The sequence below is a fragment of the Triturus cristatus genome, chromosome 2_1 (genome assembly GCF_964204655.1).
Source record: "Triturus cristatus chromosome 2_1, aTriCri1.1, whole genome shotgun sequence".
NCBI lineage: Eukaryota > Metazoa > Chordata > Amphibia > Caudata > Salamandridae > Triturus > Triturus cristatus.
In genome coordinates, this window is record NC_140581.1 from 760698143 (window position 1) to 760717987 (window position 19845).

Here is a 19845-nt window from a genome sequence, read left to right on the forward strand (position 1 = left end):
GCGGTCGGCGGACCGTCGCGCACTCCCGCCTGCAACTGCGCAACACACTCGCAGCCGCGTAGGAGCGGGCAAAACTTTCTGCTGCCGCCTCCAAGGAGCAGAGGCTTCAATAACTTGAAAAAACCACAACAGGCAGTAAGTGAACAAGTATACGACAAGCAAAGCGGAGCGGAAGCTCCAAAAACATATTCAGCAAAAGTCATGGATATTAATCAACATGAAATACCGGCCCCATAATAATGAGGCACAGCGTAAAAGGCTCTTACGATAACAAACAGAGCATATTAAACGAACCAAAACCACCCAGCATCAAGGAAACTGAGGGAAGTGGAAGTTATCTGAAGGAGGCTGTTAGCAGTGAAGAAAGAGGACGTCCAGCAGAGATCATGCCCCGGTTACTTACCGGTATCCTTCATTACTCAGAGTATAGTCTTCCTCGCCACATGACTAACAAAGTGAGCTTCAGCTCAACACCAGAACCCTCCAAAGCAAAAAATCAGCCTCCCATCCCTTCCCAATATGGCCGACCCATTACACCCTGACCTCTATAAGAGGCGGGCCAGCCCAACCCATCAGCCTGAAACTACCAAGCATAAACATGAAGCCGATAGCCAGACCGGGAGGGTGTGATGGGAACTCATGTGGCGAGGAAGACTATACTCGGAGTAATGAAGGTTACCGGTAAGTAACCGGGGCATTACCTCCTCGTTAGTCTTCCTCGCCACATGACTAACAAAGTGAGCACATACCAAAGCCAAGCGGCTTCATGGAAACTCACAAGAAACCAATGGACCGGGACGGGACCCCCACAGAAGAGGGCAAAATCCAACAGGCCAGCAAGTGGAAGAACCATCCAAGAGAGAGGCAACCTCGAGCAGGACGAACCAGCCCGGGACAGAAAGACACCTGCAGGGCCTCCAAACCGGACCCCAAAGACATGAAGTTCCTACAGAAAACGTGCCCCAACCAAAAGAACAAGGGAGGACAGAGAACGCACGGCACCAGACCACACAGAGCCAAAATGCAACCGGAAACAGGCCCTCAAACAGAAGGCAGCAAGCCGGTCCAAAACGCCAAGACCGCCCAAAGGACAGCCCAAAGCGTGAGGGGAGCAAATGCCCAAACAGCCCACGAGCCACCAGAGCCCCATAGGAATCGAAGAAACAGAGGGCAACCACACCACAGTGACCCAACAAAAAAGGCCACAGCAGCAAGAGACCCAGTCCGACCGAAGCCCATCCACACGCACGGTGGACCACCAACAGCGAGAGAGTCGAACCACCCCCAAACCAAAGACCGGAGGGGAGAAGAAAACAAAAGCCACCAGATCCGGCGGCAATCAGGGGCAGAAGCAAAAGGAACCAGAGGGAACCCAGACCGGCAGGGGCCGCAGGAACGGGCGGAGACACAGAAAAGGAAACCAGCACCCCACCCGAACAACAAAAATGAAGGGCACCCAAGCCCCACCAGTAAGGAGAGGCAGGCGGGACATGGACCACAGCCGCCCAAAGGATCCCCGGACGGGAGCATGACAGCAACGAGAGAGCCCAGGCAGGTGCAAGGCAAAACAGACCCCAGGGGCCACATGAAACCACAGCAAAGCGACCCCGTCAACAAGGCCACCGAAGAGGACCACGACCAAGCCCCAAACAGGAAGGTGAACACCCACCAGGGGACCCATGCACAAGAAAGCACAACGGACACGGAAGGAAGGGGAATGCAGAACGAACGAGCAAGACAGCCCAGCGCAGAGGACAAGCAAAATGCCCCAGCAACATTCCACACGCAACAAATGAGCCGCCGAGGCGAGCACCCAGGAGGCAAAACCAAAATTCCTCGGGACACAAACTCACGACTCTAGGAGGACGAGCCCACTAACCGAACCACTAGTCCACAGTTACTCACACCAACACCCAGGACCGACCCAGCCGAATAACAGAGATCCAACAGGGACTGGAGGGAGCACAGGGGCAAGGCCACAGGCAGCAAGCCACCAAAGGCGAGAAAGACAGAAGAGCCGGGCGGAACGAGCCCGAGAATGGTCATACCCCCAGGGATAAAACCCAAGCCGGTAGGACCCAGCACCCCCACCAGGGACAAAGAAGAACAGGATCCAAACCGCACAGGAAGCTTCGGGCCCCAACCGGGGAAGAGAACCGGGAAAACCAGCAGCCCCGGACAACCACAAGCATAGCGTTAGCAAAAAGCCCCAAGGGGCAATAAAAAACCGTGGCAGGATACGAAACCCCATAACCGAGTGAGCCAGCGCCCACAGACGCACAACACCGACCACTGAGCAAACCCAGAGCCACAATCCGCAGGAGCAGAATCTGGAAGCACCCAGGCGAGCCCCACCGACAGGACAAACATCCCGGCCAGGCAAACAAGCCCAGGCGCGAAGCCAGGAGCCCGGACAAGAAGGCAGTAAAAGCCAGAACCCGGGACACAGACAGAGAGTGACCGAGGCAAGAGCCACAAGAAGTCTCCGCGAGGCAGGGGAAAAACCAAGCCAGGAAACGGCCAGCAGAAGGCAGACGAGAAACAGCCAAAAAACGGAACAACCGACCCAGCATAGACCCAAGCATGCCCCACAGGTGGAGAGGACACCAACACCTGGGATGGGGAGACCAGAACACAAAGACCACCGGCCACACGGGCAGACAGGGCGGGAGGGGAGCCATTCCCAGAGTCAGGGGACACCCGGAACTGAACCAGGGACACCTCGATCTGCAGTCAAATACTCAACCGGAAGGGACACCCACGGGAACAGGCAAAATCGGGAAACCCCACAGAGCACCAGGACCAACCAGACGGGGAGGACCCCCAACGGACAAATCAGGCAAGCACCGACAGACACCCAGGCACAAGGAGCCCAAAACCGACCCTACGGAAGGACATCATCAGGGTAGACATCCCAGATATGAACAGCCGGGGGGGCCACACAAAACTAGACGAAGGGGGACAGCCACCCAAGGCAGGAGATCAACCACAGAGCCACAGCACGTGGGAATCTCAGACCCATTCAGCCAGGAATGCAGGAAACCAGCGGCAAGGCACAAGAGAACTGGGACCAAATCCACTGGACACCATAGCACACCACGCCATTCCAGCGAGGAACAGTAAAAATACCACCAGGCAACACCTGCCACAACATGTGCATGGGAGCGCGTGGGGAATACACCGCACACAACAGGCAAACTGGCAAAACCAGAGCCCACGGAAGGAGGCAGTAGAAGTGAACCCGCACCACAGGCACCAGCCGAGAACCGTGACCACACGACGAGGAGGAAGGCGCAAGGGACGCCCACCGGGCCATGGAACAGGAGGAGGAGGGGACACCACCGCCGCGGCCCATGGAAGACAAGCCAAACTGCAACAACCAGAGCAGAAGCCAAAAGCCCACTCGGAGACCAGAGAAGCAGCCCGAGAAGGAAGAACAGGAGCAAACAGAGGACCACCCCCAGCAGACATGCAGGCGCCCACAGCCCCTGAAAACCCCGAAGGCCACACCAACCAGGTCCGGCCAAGGACAACAGCGGAGAGAAGGCGGGGATAGGAGAACACAGGAAGGAAGGACCACCGGGCCAAAACCCGGAAGCGAAGCCCGGGAAAGGGAAACACACACCCCACCGGGCGAAAGGCCCAACACCACGTCCACAGCACCTGGTACACTCAGGCGGTCTGCCATCCAGGCACCAACCAGCCCTGACCACGCCCAACTCCTGAGAACAGACAAGAGCAGGGGCTACAGGGTGGAACGGCCGCAGGGCAACGGCGGAGAGACAGACCACCCGGAAGGGCCAAACACCGTGACAAGTAGAGCCCGGAAAACTGCATCAAACCTAGGGAACCGACGAGCACGGACACCCAGAAGGAAACCGGGCACCGACTTCGAAGTAGGCCTCAACCGTACCGAAGGGAATACCAATCCCTACACTGTAGATCGAGCAAACAGTGACAATGAAAGACCAGGGATTGAACACCCCATCCACAGATTAAGAATCAAAGACCCTAACCAGTAGGCCAGAGCGACGCTGTAACAGAAAACCACAGCAACCCAAACCTAACAGGGAGAATAAGAGAAGAGCACAGAGACACGGAACGTCAAGCGCTGGAACCGATAGAGGAACCCAGGCACACAGCAACAAGGACACCCAACGCAGCCATAAAATACTTCCCAACCCTACTGAAGGAAACACCATTGCCCACAATTTAGAGTGAGCAAACAGTGACAGTGAAAGACCAGGGATCGAACACCTAATCAACAAAGTAAGAGTCGAACACGTGAACCATTAGGCCAGAGCGACTCCCACATAAAAATGAGCGAGGCTCCGTCACAGTAAAAAAAGAGCAGTGAACCACTACCGTCCAGCAGTGTCAAAACAGCGCGAACTGGACCCGAAGGCAACAAAGCGCATCACACCAACCCAGGGAGAAGCAGCGAAATGCCCTGAACCACAAGAGGACGAGCGCCACCACACAAGAACGAAAAGCCTGGAGGGAAAGGAGGAACCAACACAGAACACTCACCAGAGGAAGCGTTCCCGCCGTCCAACACAGGGCCACAATGACCCGAACAACAACGTACCCGCGGGGCCCCTGCCCACCACCACAGCAGCCGCAAAGGAGGCAGCCCGGCAGCCGGACCTGATGAAAACAGCCCCAAGCGAAGCGCACAGAGACTGAAGCCGGGGGAGTTAGGCCCCGCCCCTCGGAGGCGGAGCAGCGAGGAAACCAGGAGGAGAAGGCCCGGCCCCATCCAACGAAGGCCTTGGGAAATGGCACCCGCTGCGTCGCAGACCACCGCACCGCGAAACACCCGAGCAGACCCCGGAGCGCCGAGGAAGGCAGCAGCCCCTGCACCGGAAGGTAAGCGGGGGAGACAGGGTCACGGGGCGCGGCCGCGAAACAAGAAAAGAGGCGTGCCGCCGCCCACAGCCCCGTAAGTTACAACAGGCGCGCTTGTAGCGTAATACAGGGAAAGCGAGGGAAAGTGCAGGGCTTCCAAGCCCGACAGCAGGCAGCAACCCCTCCCGCCACACTCCAACTGAGACAGGCCGGGGTAGATCAATAGACGCCGGGGAAAGAAACCCTGACGGGCAGGCCGGCCAAGGTGGCAGTAGAAGACAGCACATAGTGGCATTGAAGCCGGGCGTAGAATACCAGGAAGCCCCGCGAGGCATGAGATGCAGGGAGGCCCACCCGGAGAAGAAGCGAGACCCAAAGGAAGCTCGCAGCCACCCGGGCTATGACAGCACACCCCGCCAGAGCCCGTCAGCCGTTCCAAAGAAAGAGATCTAACTGATAACCTTGAGAGTAAGAGTCTCAGACCTTAACCATTAGGCCACAGTGATTGACGGCGCAGGGCCCAAATACAAGGCCCGCTAAAGCAGGGCAGAAAGCAAGGAATGGAGAGGGCGCAGGGCAAAAACTCCCAGGAGCCCGCAAGCACCAGAAGCTCGCTAGAGCAGAGCTGTGAACCCAAAGGGACAGTGCGAGGGCTAGAAGGGAGGGGAACTAGAGAGCGAGCCCGCAGGGCCTCCCCCCAGGGCACCGGGACCTGCTGGAGCAGGACCTCAGCACAACTTACCTGATCAGACGCTCTGGAGAATCTGCAGCGCAGAACTAAAAAAACAGGCTGATGGGTTGGGCTGGCCCGCCTCTTATAGAGGTCAGGGTGTAATGGGTCGGCCATATTGGGAAGGGATGGGAGGCAGATTTTTTGCTTTGGAGGATTCTGGTGTGGAGCTGAAGCTCACTCTGTTAGTCATGTGGCGAGGAAGACTAACGAGGAGGTAATGATCTATTATTGTCCCAGGAGGATCCTAATTGGCTGATGAACTGCATTACGAACTTGATGTTTTTTCTATAAGCTTCCTGGGAAATGAAGTCCTATGACTGTTCTCTGTTGTTGTTTAAGGCTGCTGGTTAAAATAAAAGTAGAAAGAAAAGCCTACTCCTCGCCTCCGGGTCCTCACATAGAATTGTCTGTGTGCAGGAACAGTCGCTGCCTGTATCTCGTTGTCCTCTAGCCCTGTGTATGGCCAAAGGCCATGCGCAGCAAGGATGTAAATACTTCATGGAAGCTGGCTGTAGTATATCATCAAAAATCCACAGAAGTCCACTGAAAAAAACTACAGTAAGTGAAACCATCCTTAGGATTGGTTATAACACTTTAATAAAATAGAAAAAACTCTGGAATTCATCATAGTTAGCTATGCATTCAATAACTTGCAATACAGCTGTGCAAGCCATAGCAAGCACACAAATAAGTAACAGCACCTATAGGAACATCATTAAATAAACTCTTGAAGCAATAAATAATACTGTACTCACAGTTGACACATTGATAGCGTAATTGATAATGTAATATGTAATCTGACCTGTAAGGTCATTCATAACGATCGTAATAGCATCTGTTACATCACATGTGAGGTCATAAGCACTGTACTTGGTGTGTAAATTATAGTTCGCTTGTCTCTTTTGAGAAGGAACAGGACATGACAAATACATAACAGTATGTATCAAATTAGGAGTGAAACCTGGCTGCTTTTTACCGACCTGGTCTTCATTTTTAAACCGAGGTCGGAATAAATATTGGGAAAAGCGAGAAAATCCTGTTTTCCCCTCTTCTGAAGCATAAACCTAAAACAGAAAATACATAACTAAATCACTTAACAAGCATTTACAATGCAACGGTCTCGGCATTGTTAAAGTTAGAGCTATTGGCATTGCTCATGACATTATTTTTGTTTATGTTTTGTTTTTATAACATTTAAAGAAACAGCATTGTTATTTACAATGTCAATAGCTTAATCACTCTCAAATACGAGACCTATTGCATTTGCACCCACACACACAAAGCCACCCACACACAGAGCCACCCACAGAGCCACTCACATAGAGCAACCCACACACAAATAGAGCCACCTACACACACACACGCAGTAGCCCACTGACCTATTTACATTATGTGCACTTTGTGATCTGCATGGTACATGTTCTTTGCTGCAGGCACATTAACCCTATGTGCTACCTTTCCAGGAGTCAAAACTTCCACTAGACAAAACTCCGATCTCTCTCTAGGAAGAACATTAAACATCAATCATAAGTATACAGTTTTAGAAAAATACACTTAGTGATCCTCCTAGGTAATAAAGGCCATGCGAAAACAACTGAAACATTGTGCACAAGTCTGTTGTGAGAGACACTGACAGTTCTGATGGCGTCAGCTGTTCTCTATGAGTGACAGGCAGCTCCTTGGGAAACAAAGTGTTATCATGTATTTGTACCTTAACCCAGGGGAGGCCCCCACAAATTATTTGTGGAACACAAGTAGGAGCTGGGAACGATTTCTACTGTTTAGGGCTGGCACAATGAAATATTTCCTATGCTCCTGGCTTGAATACCAGCAGAAGCTTGATAATATGCCCATGTAATCTGTTTAAACAAATTATGTTGCACTTTCTGTTTTTTCTGCAGCTAAAATAAATTGTATACCAAACAATTTCTTGTGCGTTTCTGTGGCTAATATAAGTTGTATACCAAACAATTTCTTGTCTGTTTCTGCAGCTATTATAAATTGTATACCAAACAATTCCTTGTGCCTTTTAGGAGGCTTAGAAAGTTACGATCCTGTTCGCAGGGCTATCGTTTTTTTTTTACAAACTTCTGTCAGATGATGAAACTTGTGGCTGTGTAGTTGTGTTTCTCCAAGCTCCAGAACCCACTAGGAGGTCTGTGCTTTTAGAATGATTGTATTGATGGATCACGCTAAGGTCTCTCAACTATGCAGCATGCGGGTCTAGCACACTTTTGAACGCTGTTGTTTTATCTGATATGATATAACAATGTTTTATGCATTTTATTCCTATGTTTTAATTTCTACGGTGGGCTGTGTATTTTGACGTTATTGTTCTTTAGCACATATCCTGTAGGCTTTTGTGGCTATTTTTAGCTGAATAAAGTCGATTCTGAGTGACAGGTAAACCAGTTTGATGCTGGACAGGAAGTGGCGTTGTTAGTGTATGGCTGTTTTCTCACGTTGGACTCTGCTGCTACTGACATTTTCTTAGCAGCACGGACAGAAACACACGGCACAGCAATGGCGTCCCCATTGAGAGTGAGACCCGCCTTGAAACAACCTGGTCAGGGTCCCTCCCGGCAGTGTTTGTGCCTTTGTCGCCTACTCCAGGCAACACCGGCCTGTGAGCCCAGAAGTGCCCCAGTCTTGCTGGCTAGTTGTCACGCTGCACGCTGGCGGCCCTGCCCGAGGTTCAGTCTACAAGTCACAGAGGCAGGGCGAGCCAAAAAATCCGATGCGCAAAACTGATCGGACTTTTAAAATGAGTGGTTGGTGTGTACGCCACACACGCGCGCATCCTGCTTTAATCATAGTACGGTGAAAGGGGGTGGGGGGCCCCCGCCTCCTCCACCCTTGTAGGAGCTGCTGCCGGGGATGAGCCGGCCATGGCAGCCAGCCACACGGGAGGTCACACGCTGCTGCTCTTAATATTTTCCAGGCGTCTAGCCCTCCTCCTCCCCGCCGCCGCCGCGGGCAAATCAACTCCTTCATCGCGCACAGAGCCACGGCTTCCGATCCCGGCTGCGCCATCTTAGAGGCAGATGGAGAGGGGGTGGTACAGCACGAAAGCAGGGGCGGACGATTCACGGCAAACTTCTCGGGGCAAGGTCATTGCGTGCTTTATATGCCGTTCCCCAACACAGACACAAAACATACTGCCAAACAGGTTTCCCCTTCTGCAGGGCCCATCAATGGAACCCGTACGCGTTGGGATGCCCAAGGGTACTACGTGATATATAAATGCTTAATAATAATAATAATAATAATAAGCCTCTAGTGGCAGAGCTGCATTTGGTCATGGGTGCCTCCCCCACCCCTCATTACAGCTTAGTGGGGAAACCGAGATCCGGTTGAGAAGGTGACGGTGTACAACACCCTCCCCTCCCTTCCAGCGTGCTTGGAGAGCTAGACATGAACTTTTGGGGAGGATTGATCTTGTGGAAATCCCACGGGAAAAGGAACGCGGTTTGGGGTGATGGCGTTGGGTGTAGCCGCGCAAGATGACCCCCTGGAGTTTGGGGGAGGGTCCACGCCTTGCTCTTAGTTGGACAAGGACCCCCTCCTCTTGTAAGGAGACCATTTTAATTCAGGTGTGGGGGGGGGGGCAGTGCACGGCGGTCCCCGCGTCTTCAGTGTTTATAGCGAACTACACCTAAACCATGGGTAAAACTGCGCTTTACAATCATGTAGCACTTGTTCTCAATAGGCTGCAAATTTAGAGAAAAGCAGTAGCCCCGGATTAAAGAGGCATGCAGTAGATTCAGGACCACGCAGCCTCGGACTTCGGTCTTCTAAACCGACCCTCAGGCACCGGGTGACATTTTTCATATTGGACACCAAGTAACTTACAGAGCAGAAAAAAATGTTTCTGTTAAAGCTTGTATACAGCGAGGAAAAACAGTCGACAATACAATAAGCACATTTAATGGCAGGGAGTGCGTTCGGGGGTAGACACGCCTGAAGAAAAAGAAAAAAGGACACTTCCGGGCATTTCTAGAATATTGAGGAATAAAAAGCACGGTTATCAAGGTTATAGATGCCTTAAAATTTGGGTCAGCTTCCCTGTGCCATCACCAGTTAGGAGGACGTCTCGCGAACAGAATTAAAACTGAATGCGAAGGCAGCTCTCCAAGACTACGGGAAACCACTTGTGCGCTTTCCGAAAACAAAGCAACAGAAACTCCACAGGCTCCTGGTGCAGCCTTTTCCGTGCCAGCCTCCTTTCCCGGCCCTCTCTCGTTTCACTGACAGGAAACGAGAAGTTGAAAAGAAAACCCCACACACGCTGCCTGGCGGCGGAAAATCCACCAGCATGTGTGCGCGGGCTGCCGGGGCGGCTGGCGCCGCCTGCAGCCCCGACTCCGGGGCCCACAGGGCCAGAGGTGGAGAAGCACCAGCGCCGGGAGTCAGACACTGTGGCCTTCGTGTGCCCCGCGCTCGGACCAGCGGGGCTGCTCCACTGTCAGTGGGGCCATCTAAGTAGTCTTAAACTCCACCACGTTGGAAGGCCGTCACCAGGGGCTGGCACTCTGTGGTAAATGACAGCTGTTTGTGGTGCGTGGGCAGAGGCAGGCTCAGGCCCAATATACTGGTTGACACCTAGCCCCGTGACATATCAAGGCTTTTTGCGCTAAAGAACATTTGTTGTGGCCTGTGAGTCCCCTTGGCACAGTAAAAGCCAAGTAAGGCAACAACTTCCAGAACGGGGTGGGGTGCCGGTATTAACGTAACGCCACGCACATGTTTTTGGCGGGTAAGGGAGCTATACTTGCGCCCCTTCCCCTCACTGCAGTTTAGAACCACTACTTTCTCTGTGACTCTGTTGAGACGGGTGAAAGTGTCTCACGTCCCAGCGCCTTACCTGGCGAGAGCCATGAACACCGCCGCCTTTCTCCGAGGTGAAGCAGAAATGCCTCGGAGAAAGGCAGCGGCATTTTCGGATTCGGGGGCGTGTTTTCGGATTCGGGGGCGCCCAGCGAAAAGTATCAAAAAAAAAACCCCCCCGAATCCGAAAAGGACGGGGCCTGTTTTGCGAGACAAACCTCTTCTCCAATGGCTGGCCAGCATTTAAGAGGCCAGCCAATGGAGAAGAGGAGAGAAGAGGGGCGGGTTCAAGCCCCTCTTCTCCAAGTCATTAAATCTCGCGAGCGAGACTGCGCAAGCCGAGACCTAAAAAGTATTTGAATGCTGTGGAAATTGTTTCAGAATAAATTATTGAAACAAACACAGGGAGAAACGCCAAGTTACAAAAGAAGCTTTACAAATGTACACAAATTCTTTCTCTTCCACCAGCTATTGGGTGTCCCAGAATAGTAAAACGTAAACAAATGGTTGATATTTTATTTTCAAGAAAACTGGAGCTTTAAAACCGATTTGCCAACATTTGATGACTCTGCATTATTGTGTTAGTGTATGCAATTATGTTACACAATTTTGTTTGATTGCTATATACAATTATGATCCGTAAATGTTAAGATAACTCATAACACGCTATGCCTAGCTACATACGTTTCTTTCAAAAGTCATAAACTAGAGAAGGACATACAATGTAATATGTCTCCACTTTCAAAAGACGATGAAGAGGGAGCAGTTTCCATAATAGGTTAATTTCAGACATCCACTGGAACAACTACTGAGGTGAACTATGCCGTAGAGCAGAGGTTCTTAACCTGTGGTCCGTCCGTACACCATTGGGAAATCGCAACATGTACTCTGGGAGTCCGTGACTGTTTAGAACATTAAATAATATTCGAAGATTAATGCATTATATACAATACAAACAAAATCAAAAATGTCTGATATCTACTTGTGTGTGGTGTTCGCTGGTATGTATGTGTACTTCTTTTATGTCTTTATCCGGAGCGTGGGGTAGAATGTGCATTGTTTATATCCTGCATTCCAGCCAGGGCGTCAGTTGCTACTGGAGTCCTGAGCTGAAGGTTGTACTGCCTGGCGCTCACCTGTTTCTGCCAATAAACCTACAATTAAGATTATGCTGGCATTCCGTCATCTTTACAATTGGCGACGAGCTGGGATCAAGGATAGGCTGTGATCTTGGACAGCGTGGAACGATTGAAGAGGCACGAATTTAATTGCCGTCGTGTGAAGCACCTTGTGTAACTGAACTACACACAGGAGGCGAGGATCGTGTTGTCGCGGAATTTTTGGTGATGTCGGTGATGTATGCGGAGTGAATTTCGGAAGAAATTGACTTTAAAGAGCAAACTACGCAAGTTACCGGTTACCTTGGAGATCAACAGCGGCATTTTTCGACCTGCCGGGTGCGAGGCTGGAACACAGGCAAAGTTCGGTGCAGGCGCACTAACAGACTGACACGCCACTGCGTGAGGAGAACGCACACAGAGTTCCGCGCATGCGTTTTGGGTGAGACACGTCACAGCGCAGGGTCACGTACGTGACCTTTGCGTGGCGTCCATTTTTTTTATTGTTTACTTCACACGGAAGCGCTGGGAATCGGAGGAATAAACGGCGAGATCGTAATCAGCACTGAATCGGAAAAGATGTCGGAAAAGGAATTAATTCCTTGCGAACACTAGGGATGGCATAAGAAACAGGTGAGAGAGTCGGGGGTCGAAATATTTTTGTTGAAAAAAAAAAGGGGGAATAATAATACACAGAAGCATATAAGGATCTGGAGATTTTATATGAAAAAGTAAGGACTATTGGTTGATTTTATTGTTGGATCCACAACACTGTACGTAATTTGGAGTAGGGACAGAGACTGCATATAATACATAAATACATGGATGAAGGAGACCAAGTAACTGAGGAAGTTATGGCTCAGCAGAATTTTACTATCAGTGACCCACATGCTTTTTGGGTAAGTGGTCCTCAGCCCAGCATCAAATGGGTGGAATGGAAGGAGTATTTTGTGAATTATATCGAAGCAGTTGATGAAGCGGGGAAGATGAAACCGGAACAGAAGAAGAGGATCTTACTTCATTCCTTGGGTCCAGTAGGCATAAAAACTTATTCTAGAATGTCTAAAACTGCGAGAGGAGAGGAGAATGTGTTTGAAGCGGCATTAAAAGACTTAGACAAGTACTTTGCACCCAAAGTGTGCATCGGAGTAGTGAGGCATAAATTTTTTCAGAGGAAGCAAAGCAAAGAGGAATCGGTGGATGATTGGTTGGATGATTTAAAAAGGCTGGCAATTGACTGTAAGTTTGAGAACTTACATGATGACTTGATCCGCGATCAACTGGTGATGCACAGCAAAAACTCCTCCTTACAAGATCGGTTGTGGGTGAACGGGGATGCACCTTTGGAAGATATCTTGGCTATCGTAAGGAAGGCTGAGATGTCAGGGAGGTGTGCCACAGTTGTCAAAGAGTCAGAGAAAGAGACAGGAGGAGTGTTTAAAGTGCAAGGTCAAAGTAGAGTTCAGAGAACAAATGTGAATGCTCAGTGGCGCAACCAGTCGCAAAAGAGTACATTTGGAGAAAGGAAATGGGAGGAGAGAAGATGTTATCGTTGTGATAGCAGACAACATCTAGCGTTTAGTAAGAGTTGCCCTGCGTTAAAAAAAAAATGTGGCATATGTGGACTCATAGGGCATTTCAGTAAAATGTGTCGTAGGAGGAACAGTGTGAAAATGGTAAATGACGTGGAGGAAGAGACGGAAGAAGACGTGGAAGCCGAAGAAGACTCCTGCGTTAAAAGCCTACAAACAAACTATATGTTGAATGTGGTAGACAATTGTGTGGAAGGGAAACCTATTTGTGAGGTGTCCTTGGGTGGTATCAAAGTTGACGTGTATGTGGACTCAGGGTCGCCTTACACCATAATTAATGAAGGTGTGTGGAAGAAGGATTTTGAGGGTAAAATTGGGAACCATTTAACGCCTACTGATGTAAACCCGGTGAGTTTCACGGGAGAAAAAATTGATATGTTAGGTTTCAGGTGGCTTACCTTTACATTTAAAGGGAGGTCAGCAAGAGGCAAGCTATATGTAGCAAAGAATGGGCCGTCGGTACTTGGTTGGTTCGACCAAAAGAATTTACATATTATACTGGATCCGAACAGCATAGAGAAGGTACTTATAATGGATGAGAGTAGCAAAGTGAGTGATGTCTTAGTTAAAAGATTCCCGGGGGTATTTGGGAATAATCTAGGAGCCTTGAAAGGTTTTGAACACAAAATTAAGTTGAAGGAACAAGCGGAGCCTAAAGTGCATAAAGTCAGACCGATACCCATGTTAATAAGAGATGAGGTTAATAAGGAGATTCAAGGATTGTTATCAAAGGGTGTGATCGAAGAGGTGGAGAGTTCGGAATGGGTTTCTCCGGTTGTGATCGCACGTAAGAGCAACGGTAAAATCCGTTTGTGTATTGATTTGCGCCATTTGAATGATAACATTGTCATTGAAAGATTTCCCCTTCCAAAAATCAATGAAATGGTTTCTTCTTTATGTGGGACGAGTTGGTTTTCTACGATTGACTTGTCAGCAGCGTACCACCAGATTATGTTGTCACCTGAATCTAGAAATCTAACGGCTTTTATAACACCATTTGGGTGCTACCAATTTGTACGCATGCCGTTTGGGTTAGCCTCGGCCGCTGCGGTGTTTCAGCGGTTGATGCATAGACTTTTTGGAGAAATGAAGGGAGTGAGTTTCTTTCAGGACGACATCCTGGTGGCGGCAAGGAATGAGGAGGAGCACAACCTTGTTCTGGATAAGGTTTTGAGTATATTACAGGAAGCAGGGTTGAGCGTAGAACTTAGCAAATGTAAGTTTGCACAAAGGAGTGTGTCGTATCTAGGACATGAGATAAGTGAGGAGGGAGTGAAACCCAAACCGTCATTAGTAAAAACCATCAGGGATTTGCCTGCTCCGTGTAACAAGGATGAAATTAGGTCATTCCTGGGGATGGCGGAATATTGTGCAAAGTTTATACCGAATTTTGCCAGTAAAACCTTCAACATACGCTCTCTTCTCAAAAAGAATGTGAAGTTTGCATGGTCAGAAGATTGTAGAAAAGAATTTGTGAGGATAAAAGAGGATTTGAAAAATGTTGATGCTTTGGGCAGTTTTGATCCAAATTTAGAGTGTTTGTTAACAACAGACGCAAGTGATAAGGGATTGGGGGCAGTGCTGTCACAGAGGCTGAGCAATGGAGCGGAAAAGATTATTTTGTTTGCATCCAGGGCGGTTTCCCCTTCGGAAAGTAGATATCCGATTATTGAGAGGGAAGCGTTAGCCTGTGCTTGGGCGTTAGAGCATTTCAGGGCGTTCGTTTGGGGGAAAGCTGTCACTATCCGCACTGATCATAGGCCTTTGGTGAAGATTTTGACTAGTGTGGGGGGTGTTGGAGCATCTGCTAGATTGGCAAGGATATCTATGAGAATGAAGGAATACATCTATCGGATGGTATATGTGCCAGGTAAAGATAATGTTGTGGCAGATTGCTTGTCGAGGTTGCCCTCACCTCTGGAAGAATGTCTAGATGACCCTTGGGGTGAATTTAACATTGCTTTGGTACATGACTCTGGTGCACCGGTTATTACAAAAGAGGAGTGGATGGAAGAACAATCAAGTGATGTGTTGCTACAGGCAGTCTTCAATTATATTCGTTGTGGCTGGCCGAGGAAGCACCTCATTAAGGGGGATTTGAAAGCCTTTTGGGACGTGCGAAATGAATTGTCTGTGGACAGGGATGTGTTGTTTAGGGGCGAAAGGGTGATTCCACCTAAAAAACTGCGAAGGAAAGTGTTGCAGCTGTGTCACGAAGGACATTTTGGTATAGTGAGAAGCAAGTCCTTAGTGAAGGGAAGTTTTTGGTGGCCAGGTGTGGACATGGATGTGGAAAGGTTTGTAAGGGGATGTTCTGTATGTTCTTCAGCAGACAAGTCATTGAAAACGTTGAGACCGCCAATGAGTGAGGGTCTTATTCCAGATCTCCCGTGGGAAGTGATTGCCATTGATATTTTTGGGCCAGTGGGTGAATCAAAAGATTATGTATTAGTTGTTATTGATTTGTTCACAAAATGGCCTGTAATTGAAATTGTTGAGAAGGTGGATACTAATGCTGTTTTAGAATTCCTTGACAAGTTATTTGTATCAGAAGGACTGCCTGTGTGTCTTTTAAGTGACAATGGGGTACAGTTCACGTCTAAGCTGGCAAAGGAGTATTTTCATAAATGTGGAATTAGGCACAAGACTACCTCACTTTATAATCCTAGTGGGAATGGTACAGTTGAGAGGTTTAACAGGGTGCTTAAGGGTGTAATTCAGGCTGCAATGAATAAAAGGTTGGAATGGAAGGTGGAGGTACATAAAGCAGTGTGGGCATATAGATCTACTAAACATGCTGCAACGGGGTTATCTCCTTTTATAATGATGAGAGGTAGGTTTCCGAGATGCAAGTTTAACCCGGATTGGATCAAGGGTGGAGGAGTTGTAGAGTGGTCACCTAGTGTGGTGAAGGAGAGTTTGGTGGCTACACATGTGAAAAGTAAGGAGGGTTATGATGCGTGTGGCACCAAGGATGTTTCAATTGAGGTAGGTGATTGGGTTCGCATCAAGAAACCGGTCAAAGTACCAAAGGGTGAGAGTAGGTTTGAGCAACCTCAGCAGGTAGCGGAGGTTCTTCGCAATGCTGTAAGACTCAAAGATGGTAGAGTGTGGAATCTGAAGAGTGTTGCGCTGAACCCTACCCAGGGAAAAATGGTTGACACTAACATTGATGATGTTCATAATGATTTTGGTTGGGTGGAGGATTATTTTGACCAGAGTGCTGTACAATCTGATTTAGGTATGGATCTTTGTGTGGAAAACAAAGGGTCGAAGGGTTTAGAACCAGTTGTCACTGAACAAACTTTTGGTGGGAATTGTGGAAAGGTTTTTCCGTTGAAGGATTTTGCTTCTTGTTTGAGAGGGGAGGAAGGGGTTGCCAGTTCTTCTAATTGCGATAAGGAGCTCGCTCATAAGGGCAATGAGGGTGTGGTAACCAAGAGAAAAAGGGTTCTCCCTGGGTGGTTGAGTGAGTACGTTAGGGACTAGTTGTACCTTAGTTAGAAGGGGGTTAGGTATTGTGGATTGCTGTCTTTTTTATTTTTAGTTGCTGTTTTTGTTTTGATGTTTCCTTTTCAAGGGAGGGGGATGTGTGGTGTTCGCTGGTATGTATGTGTACTTCTTTTATGTCTTTATCCGGAGCGTGGGGTAGAATGTGCATTGTTTATATCCTGCATTCCAGCCAGGGCGTCAGTTGCTACTGGAGTCCTGAGCTGAAGGTTGTACTGCCTGGCGCTCACCTGTTTCTGCCAATAAACCTACAATTAAGATTATGCTGGCATTCCGTCATCTTTACATTGTGTCTGTATTTTTCTATGTTCTTTTAGGAGTGAAATTGAAGAAATTGCTTAGGCAGCGGTCCCTCACTTCTGGGAGGAGCAACATAAGTCAGAAGCTTAAGAAACGCTGCCGTACAGTACAGAACATATACCTCACCTCTTTAGTGGCGAATAATAAGAGGCTGTCTTGTCATATGGCAGCTCTGTTGTCTAAGTAGGCGGCCTTGGCCGCCCCCTGTCACGAAAGCCCATCGCACCCCTCCCCTCGTCGTCCACTACTTACAAACCGCCCCTGCAGCTGTTTGAATTTAGCTCCCCTGTTCAACAAGCCACGCCATTGGGCAGGCAAGAGTCACGTGCGAGAGATTCAGAGCGCGCGCTTGCTGGGCTGTTCATTGCCGGCCCCTCCCCCTCAGTTTCTTTCATTCGTCTGGGGAGCCAGCAGTGGCGGTAGGAACGGAGAGAGCCAGTACTCGAACACAACGCTTTTTAATTTTTTTAGTTGTTTGCAACCTCTCTTCCCTATCTTTGAGGTTTTTTTGGAAATATAATTTTATTGCCACCTGTATTGTACATGTAACGGCAGCGTGGTGGCATTCCTCGGATTTTTGCAGTTTAGTTTTTGCTTGTTTTGCTAGTCACAGCGTGCATTTTGGAATTGTAGGTGTCCTGCATCCCCCCGCTTTAGTATTGTCTCCTTGCACGGCTGCAGCCTCTTTTCTCTCACCGGCGACATGGCCACCTCTACGCCGGTACCGGGCTCGCGCTCGAGCTCTCGTAGAGGCAGCGCTGCTGGCACCCCTCTCAGTCCCACGCGCCTTTCGCGGATGCAGGAGAAGGAGGAGCTGCGCCACCTCAACGACCGCCTGGCAATCTACATCGACAAGGTGCGCAGCCTAGAGTCGGAAAACAGTGGACTCCGGCTGCAGGTGACGGAGCGCGAGGAGGTGCGCACCCGAGAGCTCACCGGCCTGCGCCAGCTCTACGAGACAGAATTAGCCGACGCCCGGCGCGCGCTCGACGACACGGCCAAGGAGCGCGCTCACCTACAGATCGAGCTCAGCACTCTACGCTCCGGGCACGAGCAACTGCAGAACAGGTGAATTGTTTTTACGAGAAAAGCATGTGCAGAAGTTATGTATTGTAAACATGGTGCATCTCTGTACAGTGAGCTTTCGTGCAAGTATGCGGGTCAAGTGATAAGCATTCAAAATGTTCATTGTGCGTATGCGACAAAGAGAACGAGTAGAACTGGAGATTTGCTACTGCATTGAGCGAAGAAGACTTGATTCAAGCAGTGAGGGTAGACTGTTTGAGTGGGGTAATGCTAGCTGACAATGTTTCATGTGGGTCGCTTGCATAGTTTATTTTGCTGTGTTCGTTCTTTCCGTTGAGAAATGTCGCACTCTGCAGTTGCTTGCTTTTTTTTCCTATACGTAGGTACTTCATGTGAAGCCTCTTGTTCCTAGCGTAAAGTCAGAGGTGTAGTCTTTGGGGTGCATTGTTTCATTTTGCTTTTAGGGCGGTACTTCACTCTAAACAGTGTTTATAAGGAGGACACGTGACCCATTACCTCCTAAAGTAACCGTTTCCTCCCTAAAATGGGGAAATGAGCGTGCAACGGATGAATTAGTTTTATTGAATATAATTTGTGTGGGGTAATGTGGTTTGGGTATTTTAGCAATGGAATGCAGCGTCTTCCTGTAGTCACGCTTACTGCTTAAAACCAAAACATGATTCGGACCCTTTAAGGTGTCCAGATAACGCCTGTGTTGGCATGAACTCTTTGTAGTACTAACTGTCCACGTGGGTGGAGGCGAGTCTTGTCCCAGCCAAGCAAAAAAAGAGGGCCCTTGAATGAACAGCTACCAGGCAGAAGAATCTGGGGAAACAAAGGAGAATGCCTGGTCTATTTAGTTGGTTGAATATCTCGCCATAATCCAAGGATGCTTAAAAAGTCACCTGTGTGTTTATGTATAGCACCGATTCAGAAAAAGCATAACAAATCCATTTCATTATCCTAGTTCTCATTAAAAAAAAATATGTAGTACTAACTGTCCATGTGGGTGGAGGAGGTGAGTTTCTTCCCGTGAGACTGAAGGTGCATGTTAAATCTAGCAGCTCGTGCCTCCTCTATAATTTGTCCGGGTGGTGTAAGGAGGAAATTCGCCTGCGTGATTGTACATACTTGGAATACTTGTGCTTTGTTGTTCGGCCATTTTCAGTTGTGCGAAGTACTGTTCTGCTGTGAATGTTGTACCGAAACACGTAATTGTGTGCTTTTCACGACAATTGTGCATTGCACGAAGGGTGTAACTAAAGAAGCACTTGCTGTTTTCACCCTGCCGTATCATGTTACCACGCAGTTATTTTATGTAAACGCGCCTTTGTGTGCCATACCAGCTGTTGTCAGCTGTGAGTCCGAACTGTCATGCGGACTTATTGCGTGCACGCGTGTTTCCAGCTGAACACTGGTTGTGCTTGCTGTCAGCAGTTTCTTTTACCGTGCCTAGCAGATTTTTTTTTGCTAGTATACTGGGATTATATGCTTACAGGAGCAGGCGAGGTTAGAGGTCACAGCAGCTTCACAAATCCGCAGCAGAGCTCACGAGCCTGACATGCCATCTGGCGACCATTATAACTGTCCACTGCAAGCCAGCCTCTGAAGCAGCTGTACTGACACCTGGCGTGCATCTCTAACGGTGTACCTTTCGGACTTCATAGATATGATGTACTGGACGCAAACTTCCTGAACGTTACGTAACAGTGGATGCTGGTGATATTCTGTAATGCAATTGTGCCAGCTTGTAGCCTTACAAGCTCTGTCTGGATTTGCCACTTAGCAAATGTTTCAAACATGGGCAACCACAGCCCCGTTAGGGGTAGCATAAAATGACAGGTGCCAGCCATCTATGAAAACCGGAGCGTTTGTCTCGTGTCTTGGAAGA

The 19845-nt window shown here is 49.0% G+C and overlaps 1 protein-coding gene and 1 long non-coding RNA gene across 2 annotated transcripts in view; one reads left to right on the top strand and one right to left on the bottom strand.

The window, feature by feature from the left end:
* LOC146865832 (uncharacterized) overlaps nt 1-17163 on the bottom strand; it is a 266254-nt gene extending 249091 nt beyond the window's left edge. The window contains exons 1-2 of the long non-coding RNA XR_014970339.1: nt 17055-17163; nt 6562-6645 (exon numbers count right to left, since the gene is read on the bottom strand). This is a non-coding gene — a long non-coding RNA (uncharacterized LOC146865832). The remainder of the gene's footprint in view (nt 1-6561; nt 6646-17054) is intronic.
* Nucleotides 17164-17280: 117 nt separating this feature from the next.
* LMNB1 (lamin B1) overlaps nt 17281-19845 on the top strand; it is a 75764-nt gene continuing 73199 nt past the window's right edge. The window contains exon 1 of the mRNA XM_085632696.1: nt 17281-17996. Coding sequence (XP_085488822.1) covers nt 17632-17996 — 365 coding nt within the window. The 5' untranslated portion in view covers nt 17281-17631. The remainder of the gene's footprint in view (nt 17997-19845) is intronic.